This window comes from Pseudochaenichthys georgianus, chromosome 24 (genome assembly GCF_902827115.2).
Source record: "Pseudochaenichthys georgianus chromosome 24, fPseGeo1.2, whole genome shotgun sequence".
NCBI classification, from domain to species: Eukaryota; Metazoa; Chordata; class Actinopteri; order Perciformes; family Channichthyidae; genus Pseudochaenichthys; species Pseudochaenichthys georgianus.
Window position 1 is genome coordinate 24,822,725 of NC_047526.1, and position 24,462 is coordinate 24,847,186.

Below are 24,462 nucleotides of genomic sequence, written 5' to 3' on the forward strand. Positions count from 1 at the left end.
TAACACGAAGGACAGCCATTGTTGTTGATCACGTGGTCTGGGAGCTGTTGCAGCGTCCATAGCAACCACCTTAGCAACCATGAATGTGTACACATTCATGAAGTAATCTTCGTCATAACTAGCAAACTAAACATCATGTACATGTACTGCACAAATAATCAGAAATAAAAACTCATTACTCGCATAAAATGAGATCAAAACGCATTTTAATGGCCAAATGAACCTTAAAATAGGCATTATGAAGGTCTATGGGACGCCCTGCCCGTAGAAGCCTGACGGGCAAGGGGTCCGCTGTGTCCGCAATGAAGGTCTATGGGATGCCCTGCCCGTAGAAAATGACGGGAAAGGGGTACCCTGTACGTAATATAGCGACGGGGAGGGGCCCTGACCGTCCGTCAATAGGTGACGGGATGGGAGTGAGAACGTGTGTGTGTGTGTGTGTGTGTGTGTGTGTGTGTGTGTGTGTGTGTGTGTGTGTGTGTGTGTGTGTGTGTGTGTGTGTGTGTGTGTGTGTGTGTGTGTGTGTGTGTGTGTGTGTGTGTGTGTGTGTGTGTGTGTGTGTGTGTGTGTGTGCGCACAGAGCTATTGTGTGCTCAGTGAGTATGTGAGCATGTGTGGCGGATATACGGAGGAAGCTGTGTTTGGCCTCAGATTAAAATGCAGGACGAGGGTCCCGCTCCAGGAAAGGAGACCAGCAGAGCCCAGACATAGGGACTTTTGTCCCATTAGGGAAACACATGACACCATCTAAAATAATAAAGTACACATATGGTACTTAAACTATAGTGACAAACTACAATACAAATATTTAAGATGCACACTCATTTCATGGTCTTCTTAAGAGCAAAACAAAACATGATATAGTAATTTTCATCATTAAAAGTAAACTGTCATGTATAAAAACAGTTAGAATATATATCAATGAATGTTACTTACCACTAAATGTGAGGCCTTATCATCAGGTAATTATGGAAATTAATAATCTCAGACTATTTTACAGTTATAAACAAACGAAGATGATCCAAATGCAAGCCTCTGATACAAGGAAAACTTCCGACCACAAATATATGAAGTCTCATCTGACATGCCACCAGCATTAACAAACCAGAAACACAGTAAAAGTCAGTTTACCAACAATGATGCTACAAAACCATACATCTCAGTTTTTTAAAAAGATTTATGGCATGACAACAAATGGGTCCATCCCATTTTGTCTATAAATCAGTGTCCCTCAGAAGCTGGGTGCTCCAGTTAAAGCTCCCAGAATGAGGACACACCACAAAGGACATCACACGTGCACATACACACACACAACCAAGACACACGCACCACACTAAATGTTTCAGGTAAAATCTGAAGAGTAAGAGTTATGTTAAATCCAATGTTCATCGTCACACTTTCCCTATGGAGATACGGCCGTTCTTCTAACACTTAAGCTATTTCTTAAGTATTTTTTTCCGAGTTACAGTAGAACTGCACTCAGAAATACACATAGGTGAAAGTATTACTATTTCTCTACCCGGCATCCACTAAGCTTACATCCAAACAGGTAGCCACAGTCTGACATGGCTCCGTATCACAAAAGTGGGCAAAGGTGCCATTAGAGTCGTGCTAAATTTAGACTCTGGACCGAGTAATTGGAGGTCAGACTGGGTTTGTTGGAATCCACCTCTGTAATTATGATTAAATAAAAAGCTGGGCTGTTAAGAAAGGACTCCAACTCTGCACTGTCATCAGAGCCTGTTGGGAGAACTATTTACAGTCAATTAAACCAGAAACTGAGGCCAGTTTACAGCGCCACACAAAGACAATGACAGCTCACCTCAGAGAGACCATTCCCACGATTATCCTTTCCTCAGCCGCTGGTATCCCAGTATCCTGTCATAGGTTAGATCCATGTCCAGGCATGCGAAAAGTTTCACACTACATGTATAGTCTTAAAAAAGCCTCACAGAGGAAGGTGCGGGGCTCGTGTCAAAGCGGCCCGGTCCGTGGTCCACCCCTCTATGAGGTCAGTTCAGATAAAGAGAGACACTGAGAGGAAAGAGGGAGAGAGAGAGACGGGGGAACAGATGGAAGCAAAAACGCAACTGACTGCCCACTGCGAGGGGAGGGGGAGAGAGAGAAGAGCTCGCACATCCAAGCAGCCAACTTCCTGACCAATTACTGCAGCAAGACTAGTCTCTCTGCCTCTATCAAACCGGGCCCTTGCTCCCTCCTCTCTCTCTCTCTCTGTGGTGTGGGATCCCCGCAAGAACTGGAGAGCGTCCAGCGCTGCAGGCGACAAGTGACAGAAAAAAGCGAGGGCAAGCTGTTGAAACTGTCACTAGAAGGGTCGTAATCAAGAATTTATGTGAGGTAATGGTGATTAGCAGCAGACGGGTGTGGGCGGGTGGGTGAGACAGAAAGCTGCATGTAGAAGAGGAGAGGAAAAGAGGGCAGAGCAAGGACAAGATGTCTCATGCTAACCCCAAAAATAACCAAAAGTGGGGCACACTGCATCAGTTTAGAAACTCTAGTTCTGCAACTTTCATGACTTTGACTTCCCAGTGTCTGGTTGAATAGACAACCCAAAAATCCACCACTGGTGCAACCTGCTGTAAGCTGGTCTATGAGCACATACTGAAAATATCCAAGCCAGTGGTCATTGTGTGTGTGAGTAATTTGGTCATTGTTCTGCATCCTAACTGAGCAGGACAGAGGAAAGTCCCCTCTCTCAGAGCCAGTGGCTGTTGTTCCTGCCTCCTAGCAAGGCTTCCTGAGATTGATAAAGCAGCTCCTAACTCTGTCAGCCCACACACTTTCTCACTTCCATGTTTTCATGCAAGTTTTTCCAAGGAATAACAAATTGCACGTGGTTACAGTGCAAACAACATTGAACTTAGGTAAGAAAACAACCTAAATTCACTTCACTATATCACTCAAAAACGAAATAAATGACATAGATCTTCATTAATTCAAACATGAGGTGTGCACATACACAATAGGTCTTGCATTGACTTCTAGCATACGTCAATCAACTTGAGGAACTTTTGTAACCCCGCTGTCTGTGACCTGGTGACCAGTGACCATACAGTACAAACAGAGCTGATGTGGGTCAGCGACTTGCTGCAATTATCCCAGCCTGGATAAACACACACACACAGTGCCGAGCCTTTGTAACCAAACACTACACCTTGCACTTTAAAACACACAGGGACAATTACAGACCATATCACCGTGTCGGAGGGAAAACAAGCCGAGAGCCCGCTGAGAGCTGGCCCTTCTTACCGTGGCTTTTATTCTGCTTCGAGGACAAGACGGGTGGAGTTTAGTAAAAGTGCCAGGTAGCTGTCAAACAAAGGAAATTATAGTAAATAGATTTTTCAACGGTTTCCTGAGATTGTTCTCAAATCTGATCGTATACCATAAGACAAAACTTTTTTGCTGAGGTATTCCTTTAAGTCTTGATTATTCTGAGACTGATTTACACACAGTAAGATAATGATAACTTGATGAACAGCATATAGGAAGATGTTGCAGTCTGGACACAATTAAAACTGGATATGAACACTATTCTAGACACATTTAAAGGTGACCTATCATGCAAAATGCTCTTTTGTACATCTTTTATACATGAATATGTGTCCCCGGTGTGTCAGGGAACTCACCAAGTGTCAGAAAACACAACCCTCTCTCTTTTCCTCCATACCCAAATCTCTAAAAACGGGGCTGCAACGGAGTTGATTATTATTTGAATTTTTTTGACGTCAGAAAAGGGGTGCTGAGAGACCGCTCGAACGCACTGGAGACGCTGTAGTACATATGCCAGGCCTGTAAGTGGCGCTGTATTCTGCCACAAAAGCAGCGAAGAAGACTTCCCGCGCATGGTTGCCATGGTTGCCCTTCTGTTTATTCTCCGCTGTGGACGCTCAGGCTCTTTTTCTCCCTCCCCGAGGCAAGCGTTTGCTCTTGCTGCTGTAATTCTCTCCGGTAGTCCACCAGCAGATCACAAACACCCACCTCTCCGCCTCTTCCAAGGGACGAGGGGACCGTGCAGCAGAGTTTCAGTTAGATTTTTGTTCGCCGGTCAACATGTCCGTTAAAGTTGAAATCTTCCAGACAAAATTAGAAAAGTGCCGGTCAAAGGTCTTCTTTGTTATTTATTGAGCTTTAAAACAAATTGATAACGACTCGATATAATCATATAAGAATAAAACGCGGAGGACGGAGCCTCTCTTTTCCTCCCCCTCTTCTGAGAGCCCAGCAGCTGATCTCTGAGCACGCTCCCCTCTCCTGCAGGGGGGCGTGGTCAGCTGCAGCTCATTTGCATTAAAGCTACGTCACAAAATCAGTCCTTGCAAAAACAGGGCTGGAAAAGAGCAATTAGAGTGAAATGAGGCATGGCTCAAATGCATGATCTGTTTGGTATTTTGAAAAAAAAACTTCACAGACATATTTTGTATAGGTATGGCCCTACAATATATTTTTCAAATATAACATGATAGGTCCACTTTAAGGTCAGTACTTTTAAAAATGTTCAAGTGGCAGTCAAGTGGCATTGGGTCAGTAATAATGACCCTTGACGACCATGTTTCACTATTCTCTGACTAATCTATGAGTCAATTAAATGAGAAAATAATATGAACCTTGATTGCTAATGATTTTGTTAGTTTCAGTCTTACAAAATCCAACTACAATGTAGTCATACGTTAAATTCAACAGTGTGATTATTAAGAGGAAACCGGTCATTTCCTCATTCCAGATAAGCGGGAGTTTCCTCCCCACAGATGAACATGAAAAGTAAATTTAGAGTAGAATGATGAGATGGAAAAATGAACAAGGTCAATTTATTTTTGTATGAAGCTTCTGTTGATGACACCATGGCATCATTGGAGTGATAACAGACATGTTTTAGCAACAGGATATCATGGGAAATTAGAGAGAAAGGAGCAACCCAACTAAGAGCAGAAGGAACTCCGCCCCCCCCCCCCCCCTTCTTCCTCACTACCGTTTCCTGCCTGTTTTCAGCTACGTGTTTACAGACTCAAACAGGAAGTGACATCATTAGCCAGGTGAATCACACTCATGTGATTGCTTCGTCATTCCAGCGTCACCAAATATCTCGCTTTGATCGCCTCCACCCAAGGTTTCCGTGTGGCATTAGATTGACAACACAGGAAATGTGCAACTTATTTCAAGTTTGTTTATTCTCTTTGCTTTTCTGATGTCATTACGGTTCAACTCATACTGCTAATCGATCACTCATAACACGACCCATTGAAAAAGTGTTCCACTATACCCTTATCAACCGAGGATTAACTGGTGACATTACATCCACAACTCTAAAGCTTCCACCTTCACCTGCTTCACATACATTTTTATATTAGGAGAAAGAAAGAGAAACGAATATATTTGAATTTTTGTGAATGGAAACAAAGTATTTTTCATTTCAAACACACGTCTCACCCACAATATTGCTCCCACCCGCACCCAACGATCAAATTATGTTGTATATCATGGGAAATAAGAAAGAATTGGGTACTTCCTACACCGAGCTAACACTTCCTAGGAAAGAAATTGATTTAAACCCTCAATCATTTAGTTGACAGCAAACACGTTGTACCCCATATTGTCACAAAGCGAAACAGAGATTAGAAACAGTGATGTAATTACTAAATCTCAAATTGTAATCTCTTTAAATGCTTGTTCCTGAAATAAGTTATAAATAAATTGACTTTTGACAAAGCTGTGTTTTTGACAAAGCTGTGTTACGGTGTGTGAAAGCCTCGACATCAGCACCATCTTGAATGAGTCATCACTACTTCATGTAGGCAGCTCTGAAACCCAAACACACTTATATTAGAATAATGTTTCTTCGCGTGGTATTTAAAAGGGGTAACTGATACCTCCACCACTGCTATGAATATGAAGGGGGTATCTCAGTGAGTGCATGTGGTTGGCATTAAGATTAAAAGCTCTACATTATAGTTAGAAACAGAGAAGAGGCCACAACTCAACCGCTGGGCTGCCGTTGGAAGCAGGAGCCAAAACACATTATTGCTCAGACTAAGATAAAGTGAAGTGCTGATGTGTGTGTGTGTGTTTGTCTGTGTGTGCGCCTGCATGTCTGCTTATGTGGGTTTGAGTGGGATAAAGAGACAGGAGTGTGTGTTGGCAGGTTCCCTTTGACCTGTGGAGGCTTTATTTTCTCTCATATTTATATTGGACTAATGCTCTGCCTTTCCCATGCCAGTGAAAACCCTGGAAGCTGAGCCCTCTCCCGTCTTTAGGGAACCTAAGATGTCACTGCACACAAAAGGAGCCGTGAAAGCCGTCCAACTCAAGCAGGGACTATTATTTACAGTACCAAAAGAAAATCGCTGTTCTCCCGACAGTTACCCCCACCCTCCGAGCGTCAGACGTCTGTCTCCTTGTAATGCTTCCCCTATTTTGCCTTTTTCCAATCCCTTCCTTTCATTAATCTAACTTTCTTTCCTTTACAGCTCTACTTTCCTCCAATGGTCTCTCTCTCTCCCTCTCTTTCTAACCCCCACCATAATAAAGTAAATAGTGGGTTTTGTAACAAGTAAGCCCAAAATTAGGAGTAAGCCCCAAATTGTGGCTTTGCCGATCTTCATTGAGCCATTCGAAACAGGCAGAAAAATCCACTCTGATCATATAAGTCCCTCCGAGAGGAGAAACTCCATTTGTTAAAGCTTTACACAACAGCCTCATTATTTCTTCTGTCAGGGGAATTCATATTTGCACACAAAAACATGGTCTTAAAACCTTAACAAAGTAAAGATGTGGACATGATACAGCACAGATGTGGCTGTAAACGGGCAGATTAGGCTGATTAAAAACTACAAAGGTAATCTCTTCTATCTGAAAGTTTCCATAGAGTAACAATGCAGGTGTTGCATGCATTGGATTTGCCTTAGCCAGAAATCTAAAGCAAATGTTGCATTGTCCGTAAAATCTTTGAAGTTTGTTATGAATACATATTATTAATGAATCAAATGTACAAGTACATTTGTGTTGAAAGATGACAATTGATATAATACGTCTTGGCCTAATTAACACAGTTTCTAGGGCTGCTCGATTATGGCAAAAATCATAATCTCGATTATTTGGGTCAATAATTGTAATTGCGATTATTAAATGCGATTATTCATTGACTTTGAAAACATCCATTTATTGAAAAAAAAAAAAATGTGAACAGTATGTTTTTAACAGTTGATTACCCTGAACTTTAAGTATAATTCAACTGAAAACCCCCCAAAAAAAAAAGTATTAAAAAAAAAAAGTAATAATAATAATTAAAAAAATCATCGTTTTATTTCGATTACGTTGTTTTCGTAATCGTTGCAAGCCATAATCGTAATCGCGATTAAAATCCCTAACAGTTTCACAGATGAAGCTTTGTTTATTCATGTAGAGATGAAACCTGTGGAGTGAGATTCATTTCAGGTATCAGCATAACAGGTTTTTAATAGTCGCTTAGCAACGTGCTCCGTGAGCCAGGGTTTCTTTCCAGAATCAGCTGCCTCTCGATTACAGGCTACTGTATACACAGAAGTCCAAACTGTGGCCCAGCTGACAGGGAGAAGGATGAGGTCACATGCTGTAATAACAGCTGGACAAGGCTAGGAATATGTCTAAAGTACATCTAAATAAAGTTGTTACTGCGAAACTGGAAAAAGTTCATAGTGGTTACGGTAAATACAGATGTTAGTGACGGACAGGTCTTAACTCGACCCAGATGTGACGAAGAGGAAGAAGGGCCCCATAAACACTTCAACAGACACCCTGGTAGCACTTTCTACAAAATAGAGATAATGTGCATTCACACAGTATGACCTAACTTGCTGAACAATATGGAGGTAAACAACACTGAGATGTTTGAGCATCATAACTGTTAATCGAGACACTCTTAAAGAACTATACTAATGTGGGGTTGTTTTTTGTATTTGAAAAGGAAGGGAGGGCACACAGAACATTTGAAGCACAATTAGTGCACAACTGACCACATGTCAGTGGTTTACAATTAAAGTGGCACCTTTGTTTACTTTCATAACATGTCATCACAATGTAACACTCGCGGTTCTATTGGCTAGCGCTCCAATACATTGTACGTGATAGTCTAAGGGGCGGTACATCTCTAAGCGGTTGACCAATCACAACAGAGTCGGCCAGCTAACCAATCAGAGCAGACTGGGCTGCAGTACAGGCAGTATGAGAAAATACAAATATATAAATCTGAAAATCTGCACATGTCCTTCTTTAAATGTAAGAAGACACACGCATTGGCTTCAGCTGATATTTAAATGCATTTATCTTAACTATCCCCCTTATTTAAAGCAGTATTTCGTACCCTACTCGTCAAATCATCAAGTTAGACATTCTGTTTTTTATTTCTGTCCCCTCTGCAAAAAAATGTATTGGCAGAAGAGCGTTCATTTTCAAAGCCCCAACAGACTGGAATACTTTACCTGCTGCTATTAGATCTCTTGCATCATTGGGTATGTTTAAAAATGCATTGTTATCTCACTTTCAACTGGTCTGTACTTGTTATTAATGAAACTGATATTGATGAAACTGATTTGCTCGACTGTCTCTCAAATTGTAATGATTGTATGCATTGCTTGAATTGTACTTAACAGACTGTATGTGGTTTGTCTTGTGTGTCATGTTTTGCATTTTGTCTTTTTGTTTATGTATGTCTGTAAGTTGTTGCTATTGTCGGGACCCCCTTGAAAACGAGATGGTGCATCTCAAGTGGTTTATCCCAATGAATAAAAATGTCTATATATAAAGGCAAGAACAACAACAACAACTTTTAATCATTGGTCAATCAATTTGTCCACAAAATGACATTCCTTAGATCTTCATCAAGTAAATCTTTGAAGGACCGAAAAATTATTATTTTGTAACATTATTATTATATTAGTGGCATGAAATGACATTAACACCATTTGTCGCAATCATTTCTGGGAGTGAATATTCTATCAAAAGTTAGTTACTGCCAGGCTAAATAAACTGCGGTATTACAGTGGCTGCTGGGGTCATGGGGATGTTATCCTGAGGTCAGAAACAGCAGCTGAAGCTAATCTACAACTGTTCTCTTTGAGCTGACACAGTTGTCATTGATACGTTTGTGATGGACTTAAAGCTAAGACTGATCGGCATCATTACTCAACATATGTGAAAGATCTTTGAAAAGTCCCACCGGCCCACGTTTCACATTTATAAACGGAGCCTGAGATACTGACATATTTTTCTCTCCACTGTAACTCTACCTCTCTTTATCTCGCCCCCTGTCTTTCTGTTGTTATCCGTCTTTAGGTTCTCCGCAGTGTTCCCCTCCTGTATTATGTTTCAGCTGAAGTGTGCGGCTAATATAGGCCATCAATGACTTTAGTGACAACACCCAAACCGGACCCCAGCCTGACACACACACAGATTCACACACATCCCTATGGATCTTTATCACTCAGGATATAGGATGAGAGAGAGAAGGTGGTTTAAAATGAAAAACATCCAAGTCTGCAATATTTTAGCTTAATATACTCAACTACGATGGATATTTACAACAAAAACCCGCAACTAAATATACTTAACTGTACTTAAAACTATAAGGCTTAACAATGACCTTTCTATATATTATGGATTATACTTGAAATGAGGGCTTCAACTGAATATTTTCATTTCTGGATAGTTTTTTATTTAATCCATAAATCATTAAGACTTTAAAATTACCCATCAGAAGGTCTCAGAGCTAGAGGAAACTTGTAGTTGATATTGCCTGACCCACCGCACAAAGCCCAGATATACAGTAGATCATTTACAATTAAATAAAATAGACTAAATAGGCCATATTTAGCAGTTTAGCTTGATATATTACTTAATAATTTATTAAAACTAAATGGCTTTGATTAATTAACTGTTCATTCATATTCTTTAAATGAACTATCTAATACTTACTTATCCTGTCTTGAATTGTTTTGATTTGACATGTTTGCAGTGATCGTTAAATCACATTTCACATAGCGGTCAGCCAGTCATGTAATCCATTGTAAAGCACACAGTGGACCTTAAAAAACAGTTTAAGGAAAAGGGATGGAGGAAGGAAAGAAAGGCTGTTTGAACATGTGTGTATACTTGTGTGATGTGCGCTGATGAGAATGGACGGCCCGGCTCTATATGTGGGCTCGATACACAAGAGCCGAGGAGAGATCTGGATGGGGGAGGGGTTTTATTTTAAGCATTGCTCCCCTGCGCACTTATCACCAAGATGTGAGTTAGAGACAAGTTTCGGTACCACTTTACAATAAGACCTTATAAAAGGGTTTACGAATAGTTTGTAATTAATTTATTAATTAGGTTGTGAACACTTTATAAACCATTAATAAGCTTTTATAAGACATGAGATAAACAGGGCAACTGTGACCGGTTGCTTGCCAAATAGTGAGCCCATATGTATCTGTACTGCTAAGCCTTATGGTAGTAACTCATAAATAAATGGTGATTTGCAGTTATAAATGTTAATAACTCGTAAATAAATGGTCATAAGAGATGCCAAGAAACATCAAGATGGATGGGGGGGGGATCAACTCGGTGAACAACAGATACCAAGGATGTTGGCTGATGTTGTTCACTGAGTTGATTCTCACTAAGTAGCCAATATAAGGCTTAGTCATCTTGCCAAATAGTGAGCCTGTGTTGATGTATGAAAACTATGTTAGAACTGGTCTATAAATGGTTCTTAATGATTTCATAAAGTGTTTACAACCTAATTAATAACCTAATTATAGACCCTTTACGAATCCTTTATAAGGGTAGTCTTATTGTAAAGTGGTAACCAAGTTTCTAACTGAGCTTCACTGCTCATAAAAGTCCTGCCGTGTGGCTTACAACACACCGTTACATTTTCAAACTGCATTGCTGAAAGATGGGGATAGAAATTCTAAACTATGTGAAATATGGCTTTGGTGGGTATTTGCAACTGTTTGATAATTGAGAAAACTGCACCAGTGGAAGTACAATTCATTCACATCAAACAGGAACACACACACATTACAAGAACTCCACTCATGCAGACGTAAGGGGCTATTTATACTCCACTTCCTTTTATTTACCCTGCTCATTGTTCAGAGCACATCTGCTGAGGGCCAAGGGCACAATGGCCAGTCCATATAGCTGACCATATAGCTGACCACACACCCACACACACCTTTTGTTCTGGGTCAGAGTGACAAACTCTAAAAGTTCATACCACCTGTTACACAGCCACACACACACACACACACACACACACACACACACACACACACACACACACACACACACACACACACACACACACACACACACACACACACACACACACACACACACACACACACACACACACACACACACACACACACACACACACACACACACACACACACACACACACACACACACACACACACACACACACACACACACACACACACACACACACACACACTATGTTAGCTCTATTGGAAGAGTCGGACATTTGGCTGAGTGCTGGAGATGACAGCTCATTACAGCCTGTCTGTTTCACGTCAGCTCCAATACAACAGGAAGTAGAGTGAGGGGCTTTTATAGAGCCACCGGACAGCTCCAAGCTCCATGGCCAGGAGGCTGTCAGCTCACAGTGACTAGTCTGAATAGTCGTGCACAGCAGAAACATGTCACATATACAACAAGCAACAAATCTGTTAGCTGCATACATCTTGTAGGATGGACTCATGGACTTCATAGTAAACAAACGCACACAGACATGCACTGACCTCAAATTCCCATAACTCGAGAAGTTTGTAGTCGCTTTCAGCCATTTATTCTATTTCCTATGAGGACGGGAGCTGCCCAAATGGCCCCTAAGCGGTAAACAGCTCAGATCGTTATCCTCCCAACTACCTCTACCAGCAGGCCACAGGGGTACAGTGGTGGGGCAGACTGGAGGTACAGGAAACCACCATGGTTTCGTTTTCAAACCACTAACCCAACCATCCCACCAAAGGATATCCCTAAATCATATCTAGGTACACAGTAAGAGGTTGTAAAAGCCTGCAATTTAAGGTAGCGTATACCCTCTTTGAGTGGCATTACTTCAACTTTAAGCACTTTACTTTAAGCTTTTTCTTAAATGGTTGGGATAAAAAAAAATCTGAAAGTTAGAATAAGTTCAACAATGTAAAAAAAAAGGCACAAATAACCCAGTAACTTGCACTATAAGTGAGTATCATCTCAGCAAAATACCTGTTGATACTGACATTTAATAATACCAAAACAAATAACCCACTAGTGAGCTAAAAGGGGATCAACAACAGCAAAGATGTAAGGTAAAAACAATCTACAGTGCAGTGAACATAACATTTCCTCAGTAAACACACTTTCACAAAAACACACCCCGGGGCTCTTCCTATCTCCCCTCGGACCACATTCATGCTGATTGGCGATTAGAGGATAAACACACATCCTCCTTGTTTTTGAGACAATGCTGTACTTTGTGGCTGTATTGCAGGAATACAGGCTGCTCCTGAGTCTACATATTTTCTCCTCTGTACAGGAAACAGTCGTTTGTCAACACTACTAATAAATGATGTTTACGTCCCGTCTCTAGTTTGGGGTTTTGCGGCCCATTTGGCAGCAGCATGACAGATCCTGGAGCTGACATGCGATACATGTTTTTCTAAGTTGAGCAAAATGTAAAAATATGGGTTGGGGTGGAACATTCAAGACAAATTAACGGGTGATAATTACATGAATGGGATTTCTTTTTTAAAAATACAAAAACAACTTTGTCTGAGTATTAATGATGTGTGAAAGACAGACTAAACATTAAACATGTTTTGACACAGTTTGACAAATTAACTTGACTATAGTTTTAATACAAGCACAATATTCAAACTCAACACCAAATAGTGTTTCCAATTGACTTTATTATCTGAAACAGGTGTTAAAAGTGCTTGTGAGTGTGGAGAGTGAAAACAAACAGCTTAAACAACGTTATGAAGCTCATTTAGAAAGCACATGTCCAACCGCCTCTCCTAATTCTATCTGGGCATCCAAACTGCTACACAGCAGCGTTCAGAGGGGGTCGGACCCCTGCCCCACTCCAGACGGGGGTTTCCCTGCCGAACGCTACACAACAATAAAACAAAGCCACACTAGGGCCAGCGGGGGGGGGGAGCATGCAGGGGTGCAGAGTGGGGTTCGGAGGGAGGGCGGAAAGTGAGGAACAGCTGCTGAGTGGGAGAGTTGGATGAGGGGGGAGGACACGGGAGAAAAAGGAAAGCCGGAGGAAGGAGGGGGGGGGCGTCTTTTCTCTTTCAGTGAAATAAATTACTTTTATGTTTGCGGCCTGTTTAGGCTCTGCTATCGTTAGGGTGGGAACCCCCCTGTGGTCTCTTTAGGCATACACAAATTGACAAGCGCACAAAGAACACAGCTTATAGATATACTGTTCTCCAGACAATATTGGCTCAGTGTGGAGACTTCGGCAAAAATTTCCCCGAAAAAAAAAGCGATTTACCACACGGGGATCTTGGAATTCTAACGTGTGCACACCACACCACACCACACACACACACACACACGCATACCATGTATACATCACTTCAGGAGACGTTACATTGACTCGCATGCATTTCCTGGAGACTTATCCTAACCTTAACCATAACCAACCCTTACCCTAACCAAGTCTTCACCCTAAAATTAATGATTCCCCTCATGGGGACCTCCAATTTGTCCCCATAAGGGAGGCGAGTCCCCACGCGGGACTGTGTAAACAGATTTAGGTCCCCACAAGTATAGTAATGCTAGCTAGCCACACACACACACACACACACACACACACACACACACACACACACACACACACACACACACACACACACACACACACACACACACACACACACACACACACACACACACACACACACACACACACACACACACACACACACACACACACACACACACACACACACACACACACACACACACACACACACACACACACACACACACACACACACACACACACACACACACACACACACACACACAATCTCTGAGGTATTCTCTTTATTAGATTCAGTGGCCTAACTTGCAGAGTGCTGACAGACTTGCTAAACACAGAGATGGAGATGACAACTATGGAGCTGCTGTTAAATTAAGAGCTAGAACCTGGCCAGGTGTGTGTGTTAAAACTAAGACATACTTTCCAGGTCCGAGGACAGCTGCGCTCATACTACAGATGAGGGTCAGAGTTGGAGTGGCGTTCAAATAATACACATTTTACCATTTGAACTCCATTCCAGTTGGTGATTGCGAGTTTATGACATTTGGCTGCTTTTATATTCCCTTACAGACAAACCATATAACAACACTTACAGCAGTAGAGGTTCTCTTCAACAACTTCTCTTCAAACAATGTTTTCTTTGTTATCTTCTTCTCGGCAAACAAGCTAGAGGTGCATGTGCCACCAAGAGAGAGCACGGATACAACATTTGGGCAGCGTGTAGACACTTAAGGTCTTGGGTGGATGACGACATTTGTATCATGAAGATTAAAGTGAGGCCTTAAAGTACCTCTTTAAGGATACTGACAGTATGAATTAGCCTTTATTGTGTGACAAGCCTATTCAGGTTGGACTTTGACATGTACCCCTTTGTTAAACTGGAGCCAATTAAAAAAGGTGCCTTGTGGAGTTTTTAACCTCTAGCACACAATGCCTGGGGTTTTAACTTATCTATAGGTAATTAAATACATTTACCTTTATCTCAGTGTTTTTATTAAACTAAATAACACTATTATTGCTGTGCAGTCATAAAGGAAAGCTGTAAAATGTATTCTGCTGAGCATAACAATTGTTCATACATTGGTGCTTAAGGCTACTTGTGACCTCATACATTTACCACATTATCATCATTATGGGTTTAGTGCTTCTGGATATTAAACAAGTGATAAAACAACACATCTTCCATTCATCGCCCCAATAAATGTTGCGACACCTTTGATAACCTGCTGTTGGTTACCGGCTGTTTCTAAGAAACAATGGAATGACGTACAAGTATGCAAGCATGGGGGTACACAGCAAGACACACTTTATACCCCCCCCTGCACGGACAGTTGGTCTGAGTGCGAGTTAGTACAGCCCGAACACAGCTGCTCCCTCCACTCAGCCTGTTGCTCTTTAAAACACCACTCTGCAGAGGAAAAGAGTGGAAACAGATTTGCAACTGGAGGACCAAAACAAAATTTATTCGGGATATTTTTGGTCCCATAAGGCAAGCTGGTTCATCTCTATTTTAATATATGAGCTAAAAAAAGGTTTGTTAGTAGCAATTTGGCAACTTCCTCACCACAGCTTTTTATTTAACATTTAATAGGCTGCCTGACTCTCATCCGCTCTTCTCCTTTCCTATAGCCTCTTTCATTGCGCAGCGCCTTTCAAGAGTACATTAAAATGAATGGAAGACAGAAATAGTGCAGTATATAGGGGGGGGGGAGGGGGGGGGAGACTGTAGACATAACAAAATCAGGGAGGAAAGAAGCCAGCCTCATATACCGGGCCTTGGGGAGCACAGTGGAGGAAGGAGAGCGGCACCGAGGCCAACAATGGCACACATTCACTTTCTGGTTCAACCTCATTATTTCACAGACTTGGTGCAGTGAATATGAAAAACTCTCTCCCCGAATAAACACCATAAACAGCAGATATAGGTGACTGATTGAAGGTGAAGTATAATTTACTGACCATTGTTGAGTTGTATACCTCGTTGAAATTATCGAAATGATTCACTGGTTATCTGTCATGGTATTTATATGAATGATTGGGTAAAAGAAAAACTGTACCCAATGTATTTCTTTGCAAATAGTGAGGGTTCTCTCAAGATCTAAAGCAAAGAACATAACCAAAATCAGGGTTTTGTCTAAACCTGTTAACAGTGGTGCTGCGCCCAAAATGCACATTGTCCACGTGACATTTTAAAGTGATGCCAGAAAACAATATTTCTTAGTCAAACATTTTATAATTACTCCAAAAATATGAAAATCGTGTCAAATAGACCGGCAGACGGCATGAACAGCTTTGTTTTTACGGAACTCCGACATCGCGTTGTTGTTTACATCCGCAGCGCCATCTTGTTTACGGGCAAAAATGTATATATCTTACAAGATCAGCGCCCTCGTACTATATTTTTCTAGAGAAACCCATGCAAATGATGTTGCATCAGTCTTTGTCAAAGAAACAGAAAGTATAATCTCCCAACTAAATCCCCCACTCCCATAGCTTCATCCTCAGTCATCAGACTTTAATCTGTCTTATTTATACTTGATGACATCTCATGTTTGAGGTTAACCAGTGACTGACCCGCCCTGAAAGACAGGAACACAAGGGGATTTCATAAATTATTTGATAGTTTAAAAATAAATCAGGGAATAGAAGGAGCAAGTAAGATATTGAATACATAAAAATGGGAACTACATTAAAAGTATTAAACATTTGAATGAAGGGACTTAAGAGACTATCCACCCATCTCAAGGAGTCACTCTTTCATAACCTCCTTCCCTATGTGGGTTATTTGTATTTAGCCCCAAGCTACATCTAGATCAAGCCTCTCCCTATAAACAGATTCCCACTGAAATGTAGGACTGATCTAAATAAAACTACATGGATTTTTTCTCCACCGCAACATTAAACTCCACATAGTTTCCCACCTCACCACCTTGATAAACTTAGCAAGGAATCTTAGCGACTGGCATAAAAATGCCACTGGTTGTCAAGGGACATTTTCTGTCTATAGCTGGTGACCCCTGACCCATCGCGGCACGCTCCTTCCTCTGCTTCTTCTTCTCTTTCCTCCCAGTAGGACATATCCGACGAATCGTGAAAGGACTGTTTCACCAAGTGACATGATGAAGTGAGTTACAGTAGCCCCATGAGGGTTCTTTCTCAATATGTAGCTTGGGAACTTGGCCTACAGAACAGCTTTTGCATTTTAATGATCAACTTTGTCAGAAATGTTGGTGGTGGATTAAAATAAGTAAGAGAAGGGTAAAGCCATCCATCCATCCCATTAAACATATATATTTCCATCTAGATTTGCCTTTATTTAAGAAGAAAACTTCTACTTTCTCCAACAATCAACTTAACGCTGCAACAAGAACCACATTTTGCTTTCAGATGTAATCTTGGAAGCAAAGGACATCCACTAAAGGGTTTCCAGAATAAAAACGTAACATTGCTTGCATCCTTCAAAAGTCAAAATCATCACAGCATTACGATATGACGCATCTTAGAACATGCAGTATACAGTACGTGAGTGTGGAAAATACATGTTTAATGTTGATTTCATCTGAGGCTTGATAAGACTGCTATCTACGTGCGTTGATTGATTAGAAGGAACTGTGAGCGATCAGCATTCAGACGGCAGACAACACACACACACACACACACACACACACACACACACACACACACACACACACACACACACACACACACACACACACACACACACACACACACACACACACACACACACACACACACACACACACACACACACACACACACACACACACACACACACACACACACACACACACACACACACACACACACACACACACACACACACACACACACACACACACACACACACACACACACACACACACACACACACTTTACAGACTCTTACTGCAGAGTGTCTACAGCCACTGGAAGACCTGTCCACTGACCTGCCCGGCCATATATAGCCACTACTATTAGGATTCCTTTCATGCTTTCTGGAATTAGCACGCTGCCTTGAGAGTCGGAGTATTTCAGTCTAACCCTGGCCCTGACCTCCGACCTTTTAGCCTTTGGTTTATACGGCTACAACCTGTACGGAGCATGGAGCTGGAGGAGGCACGTGCACAGCCTGTGTACTGAATACCAAAAGCATGGAACATGACCATGTTCAATAAAGAAAAAAATATCTTAACAACATGTGCTTTCAGTGTTAAAAATAATTGTAAAAAGGGTGCATCAGAACCAGAGATATCCTCTTATTTGTATTCCACACATTCTTCTTCCTTGTCAAAACCTGGTGCCTAAATTACCCACAATGCAACGATACAGCTGTTGTTTAACACTTGTGGTGGATGGTGGTTAATGAGCGTACAATTGCAGTTTCCCTTTAACAGCAGAAAACGTAAGTACTGAGAGGTGTCATGATTTTAATAATAACATTTTAAAATATTACAAATTGAAAAATACAATGCAGCGAGAGGAATTTCATGCAGTCTGTGCGTTTTGACAGACTTACATTACATTAAATGTTACTTGTTAGGCGCTTTTATCCACTGCGCCACATGCCTCCCATGCTTAAGTGTTAAGAAGCGTCTGCCCTATGAGCATAGTCATTTATACAAGAATAAATCTTTGCTAAGTGGCACTTAAACTAATCCAAATCTAAGTAACTCTACAATCTTGGTATTCTTTCTCTTAAGAACAACTCTTGTTCCACCAAGTGGGTATTAAAATCTATTCTGAAAGCATGCATTATAATATTTTCTAAGGTTACCTTTCTAAATGTTTAAGTCAGCAATGGGCCAGACTTTCCCTGTCGTCGTCACAAACCTTGTAATTACGCAAAACATGTTTTTACAGCAGATCTCTAAAGTACTGTAAGTGGTGGTTAGAAGTATAGAAGAAGCCTGAGAACACACATGCACTTAAATCACAGCCTATAGGTATCTCTGCTAGCATGTTTTTTCCTGCTGAACAAACACAGACAGGATGGTGTTATCAGACACACAGGAGGGGGCATGACATACAGTACATAATGCGCATAAGTATGCCCGCACACGCTTCATTAAACATCCGAAGTAGGTGTGTGATGTGTGTATGTAATCATCAGCATGTTTTATGTTTCATGCTTCTTTGAAAGCTCAGGTCAACTCCATTGTGCCCTTAGTAATCCAAATGTCTCAAATCATCTGAGGCAAACCAGACACACACATACCTACACACACACGCATACCAGCAGACCTAACAACCTGGGATGACCAAAGTCATTTCTTCACTGAGGCAGAAAATTACATCAAATTTAAATGCTACCATCTTGGCGCACCATCAGCTCCACGTAGCTGTCTAAATGTAAACGACTTAAAAGAGTTTAAAAAATATTTTCTTAATATATACAGATGGTTAATGATCAAAAAAGTCATTGTTGACTTCAAAAGAAAGTAGATGATGTCAATAAGTACTTGTTAAAGCAAAGGGACAGTAGGAGAAACTTAAGTGAACAAGTAGTTCCCATTTTAGAGAGCAATACGTCAGACCAAAAGACCCAACTCAAACTAACAGCATGACATGGAAAAAGATTAATTTATATGCACACCGATCTTTGCATGCAACATTAGTTCATAATGAATAGATAGAAGATAAGAACATTTAAAATGATGCTTATGGAAAGATGGTCACTTCAGGATATGCCCGCCGTGTGTGCGTGTGTATAGGACATTTCAGGTCAAGGTTCCCTATGTGGGTTATTTGTATTTAGCCCCAAGTTACATCTAGATCAAGTCTTGACAGACAAGAGTCCTTTTTCATTTCTATTGAATCGCTCATCCTCTAACCTCCAGGCTGCATTGAACTATTTGCTTGCAGGTGTTTATTATAACAACCTAGTTGTTTTGTAACTGCTGACGTGCATTTTCATAATGCTTTATAGCATTAGAAACAATTAATTGAAAGTTGACCACCTGTTGCTTTGTAGAAATCCACCATGAATAACCTGGAAAAACATGGGTTTCAGAAAAGCAAGTTCCTCCTATAGCTACAGTCATACAATAGTCCAAAAATATCGCAGTGCAACACGGAGCAGGTCTTTGCGTGTCCTTATGTGTCTGGGCCACGGAAATATGGGCTGGACCTGGAGACACAACCACAAACCTGCATGCGTGCATTCACGCTCAGCATAAAACAGGAAACACATGGTAATATCAACGGTGATATCTTTTGTTCTCTGACATGCACGCTCAAACACCTACACACAACACGAGGGGGGCAAACTGTGAATTTTGGAGATGATAACAGGAAGCTGCAGTGGATACCTCGTCCATTAAAGCATCAATATTAAACATAACATGTAGGTATGATGTGAACAACCTTGCATGCTGTTGGTGCTCAACTAAAAAGCTTTTCATTTGGATGATATTTTCCACGTTATTGAATTGAACCATAATGATGAGGAAGCACTACATGTCCTCAGCTTTACAATTGTTCTTATGATGCCAGGCTGCATTTTGCATGTGAAAGGGCATGCTTTGCATGTCAGAGCACATTGGCGAAATCGTTTGCATATCCACTCGGAGCAAGTAGTGATAATGACAGGTGTTTAAATCTCAGATAAATGCAGTCTGTCTTAATGCTGATATTTCTGTCTAGCTGAGATGAAAGCTTTAATTGAAGGCTTTTAAAGGTTAACAACGACAACTTTTACGCAGGGTGTGCGGCTTAAATGCATAGAGCTAAATAAAGCTGGATGCCCTGTTTGTTAGCACAGCTCACTTCCTTTTCCTGTATGAAGAGCAGGAAAACTCATTCAGCGATGCAGCTAAAACAAGGGCTGTCTGAGTGATACAAAGCTCAGCGATGATCGATGTGCAATAATAATGAGGCACATCTTTAAGAAGGCATGACCATCTCATTTCTGCCTGTCCTACTAGTATTACATCATTGTTTATGACCCAGCATGCACTCATACATTATTGCTTTCAGTTGTTTGCACCAAAAGCTCAAGTTTCCAAAGTGTTGGAGATAGAACAGCACAGAAATAATAAGTCTGTTTCCATTAACTTATCCTTCTGTCATCTACTCATCGCTCCATCTCTTCCCATCCTCCTTTGCTGGCCCTCTCTTGTCAACTCCTTCACGCCTCAGCTCCTACATGTGACCTCCTAGCAGGGGGGACGGCCAGCAGCAGGTGAAAGATCATGACCCCCCCATAGAAAGACTCACTGCCCTCCTCCTGCAGGTCGAGAGAGCTCAGCTCCAGCCTCAAGCAGAGCTTAGGAAAACAGGAGGATATCGCATCTCTTGACACCAACAGCTTACCAGGGAGGGATTTAAAAACACTATCAAAAGGTAGCCCTCAGTACAAAACAAGGGTTCGGCAAATCCCATCATCAGACTGCCTTGATATTGTGACAAGAAAATAGTTGTTTCCAGTTTGTCTCTAACCATTCAATATGTTCTGGTGAACTCTCCTTCTAATCTGTTGTTATTAAAACTCTCAAAAAGTTATGCAACTGCTGTAGTCATCCAATATGCTCCAGTATCATGCCATAAACACAGTTGGGTTTCTTCCGCATGCAGTGCGTTTGAACTCTGCGTGCTATCTGGAACTGTTTTAGGCAGAGATAAAATTGTTTAATGACACTGAACATAAGGATATATATTCAGGTATATATTCATCAAACGCAGGCATTTACTGTATAAACATAAACACACTTAACCATTTTCCCTATAAACCATTGCTATCAAACACACGAGTGAGGTACAGTTACACACACGCCACCTGGACCTCAACTCCACATACACAGCCGTTTGTGGAGCGATAATCTTCAAGGGAAAGAAATGTGATATAGTGCGGGACATCCTGTGGAGCCATCCATCGGAAAAACATCCAGTAAAAACATCAATCAGGAGCGAGCGAGAGGAAAGAAAGTGACCTGACAGCTGCAGCTCATCATAAACTTGACCAGACGTCACTACTTCGATTTTTTTTTCCTGGTGACAAAGATGTTTACACTACGCCAACTAATGGTTGTTTGATAAGCAAGGAAATATTTCACCTCTGTGCTCGCCCACAACTGATATCCTTATTATATTTAAAGATCTGATAAGAAGATATGTTGATGTATTTAACTGACTCTTTTGTATTCCTTTGATGTCACACAATTCAAAGAGTCTACAGCCATTAGACTGAGTTTGTGCGGAATAGTTCTACTAATGTCAGCATGATAATATGCTTATGTTTTGAAGGTCATAATGTTTACTATGTTCACTATCGGTTTAGTGTGGCTGCTAACAGGCAGGTGGGGATTTTACTAGTTTGGAAGATATTTGATCATACACCAAACAGTTGGATATGTAATGAATGTGTGTACCAAATGTCATGGCAACTCATTTATTAGTTATTGAAACATTTCATTGGACTTAAAAATGGCACTAGAGATCAACACAACCATTAGGATGCATACGCTAAGGGACATAAATGGCTGTAGAAATTCCAATGCCAATCATAAAATAGTTGTTCAGGTATTTTAGTCTCGACTGACGTTGTGCACCAACCGAATGACAGGCCGACCAGCATTGCCATACCTAGACCCAGGCTGCTCACGTGTTTGAAAATAATCTCTGAGAACTCCATGCTCTCTGAGTGCAGATCCACAATGTCATGAGAAGACAAGCGGAAGACATTAAATCACTAAGACCAAAGTACTGACAGACAGGACATGGGAGGAGAATCTGGTCTCTCCTGGGTTTTACATTACAGGGTGGCACACCGGGGGGGAAGAAGGTGCTAAAGTCGTCACATCTCAGATTACGTGGGAAAACACCTGCTGTCCTTCTCTAACTATAAGGAAGGGTACTATCCAAGTTACTTCTGCTATCTAATCAGGGATTAAGCAAAGTAAACATTAAAGCCAAATACTTAGAGACCTATTAATTTTTTATATAACTCAATAGAACAAATAACTGAACTCTAATCTTAGTCTTGAAGGACTAGTTTCACAATTTTCTGAATATGTTTATTCACTTTCTTGATAAGATTTAAATGAGAAGATTGGCATCACTGTGCAAGGAACATTTGAAACTACAGCGAGCAGCCTTTTAGTTTAGCTTAATTTAGCATTAAGCCTTGAAACATGGGGAAATAGTGAGTCCAGCAATACATAAGTAACAACATGCCATCACCAGCATCTCTAAAGCAACAAAGAAGTGTAAAGAAAACAATAACTAAATGTTTTACAGGGGGTTACGTGTCCAGAACAAGCAACTTCCTGGAGTCTAGGATAATCTGCTGAAGGCTGGTTGTTTTACCCTGTGTCCAGTCTTAATGCTAAGCTAAAATAGTTATAGTGAATACTGGTAGGCGGATATCCAAAATGTCAATCCACTTGTTTGCGACAGCACAGCAGTAGAGGACAACACGAAGGTCAAAAGAGCCTTGTCATTCAAAGACCCAAACTTGGTTTCATGGTGATGTTGTGCATTAATTATCAGTTGCGAAGACTGAAGTGTGAAAGCCATCTGTGAATCCCAAACAAACTGTTCACTTCCACCTCATTTCCCCATCTGGTGCTGTTGCGTAACAGCCTGAAGTCTGTCCATGTAAAAAAACAAAAGGAAGTATGATTTGAGACTGTCAAACTTATCAAAAATCAATCGTTGGGCAAAACAGGTCTTTCGTCAAAAATGATGCTGCAGTTAAGTAAAATGGTCGTCATTATGTATCCCTTATGAAACCTGTTTCACCATCAATCTCCCCATTATCTTTTTTATCAGCGCTCATCCGGGTCTGCTGTCAGGCCTGAGGGCACACACACACATCTGTTGCACTGAAAACACGGGGATGCACGAGGAGATGTATTCCGCACAGAGAAGGGGCTCGAGGTAAACCTGTTTACTCACCCTTTCTCTTCGGAGTTGTCTTTGCAGAGAACACGTAAATAAATATTCGTCTCCGTGCTGCTACTGCTGGAGACAAGTCTTTCTTCATTGGAAGCGGCTAAAAATGTTCCTTTACACTTAAATCTTCCTTCACGTTGACCAACTTGGGAAGTTCGCCAGCTCTCACACGGTGTCCTCGTTGGTCCGGTGGTAAAAACGCAATCACATGGCACAGGTTGCTGTCATCGTCACATGCATCTGATGTGCGTGGGGAGATAGCAATTTAACTTCGAGATACTTCCAGTGGTTCAAATTTGCCTTTAATAACACAACATTTTTTTAATTAGAAATATATATCTACGAAAAACTTTCATTACAGACCCTATTTCTAACTCAATGTTATTTTTATTTTCAGTGATGATGAGAGACAGTGGTGGAAAAGGTACTCTTATAACTTTTGATTAATGTAAAAAGTAATACCATAGTCTAACATTCTCCCTTCAAAATCTTACTGAAGTAAAAGATCAAATGTATAATCATCAAAATATAGCCTACTTATTAGACAGATTGTCCCATTTCAAAATAATATAGGTTATATTGTGTTACTGAATTAATGAGATTTGGAGATATGGTAGCTTTCTGGCATTTATCCCTACATCCAATGCAGAAAATACCATAAGAATCTTATATCTAGGCAATAGGATCATATCATGCTTTGTCTTTTGTCTGGTTACTTCAATTGAGTAGCTACAACATTACAGTAGTTT

At 41.0% G+C, this 24,462-nt stretch overlaps 1 protein-coding gene across 2 annotated transcripts in view; it reads right to left on the reverse strand.

Annotated features, from left to right (window-relative positions):
• LOC117439739 (pleckstrin homology domain-containing family G member 1) overlaps positions 1-23,931 on the reverse strand; it is a 63,988-nt gene extending 40,057 nt beyond the window's left edge. The window contains exon 1 of one of the 2 annotated variants that reach the window (XM_034075772.1): positions 23,717-23,931. In XM_034075772.1, the coding sequence (XP_033931663.1) occupies positions 23,717-23,804 (88 nt within the window). In that variant the 5' untranslated portion in view covers positions 23,805-23,931. Of the gene's footprint in view, positions 1-1,822; positions 2,126-23,716 lie in introns of those variants that run through there. The other variant, XM_034075774.2, reaches the window with a different exon arrangement.
• Between the last annotated feature and the right edge of the window lie 531 nt (positions 23,932-24,462).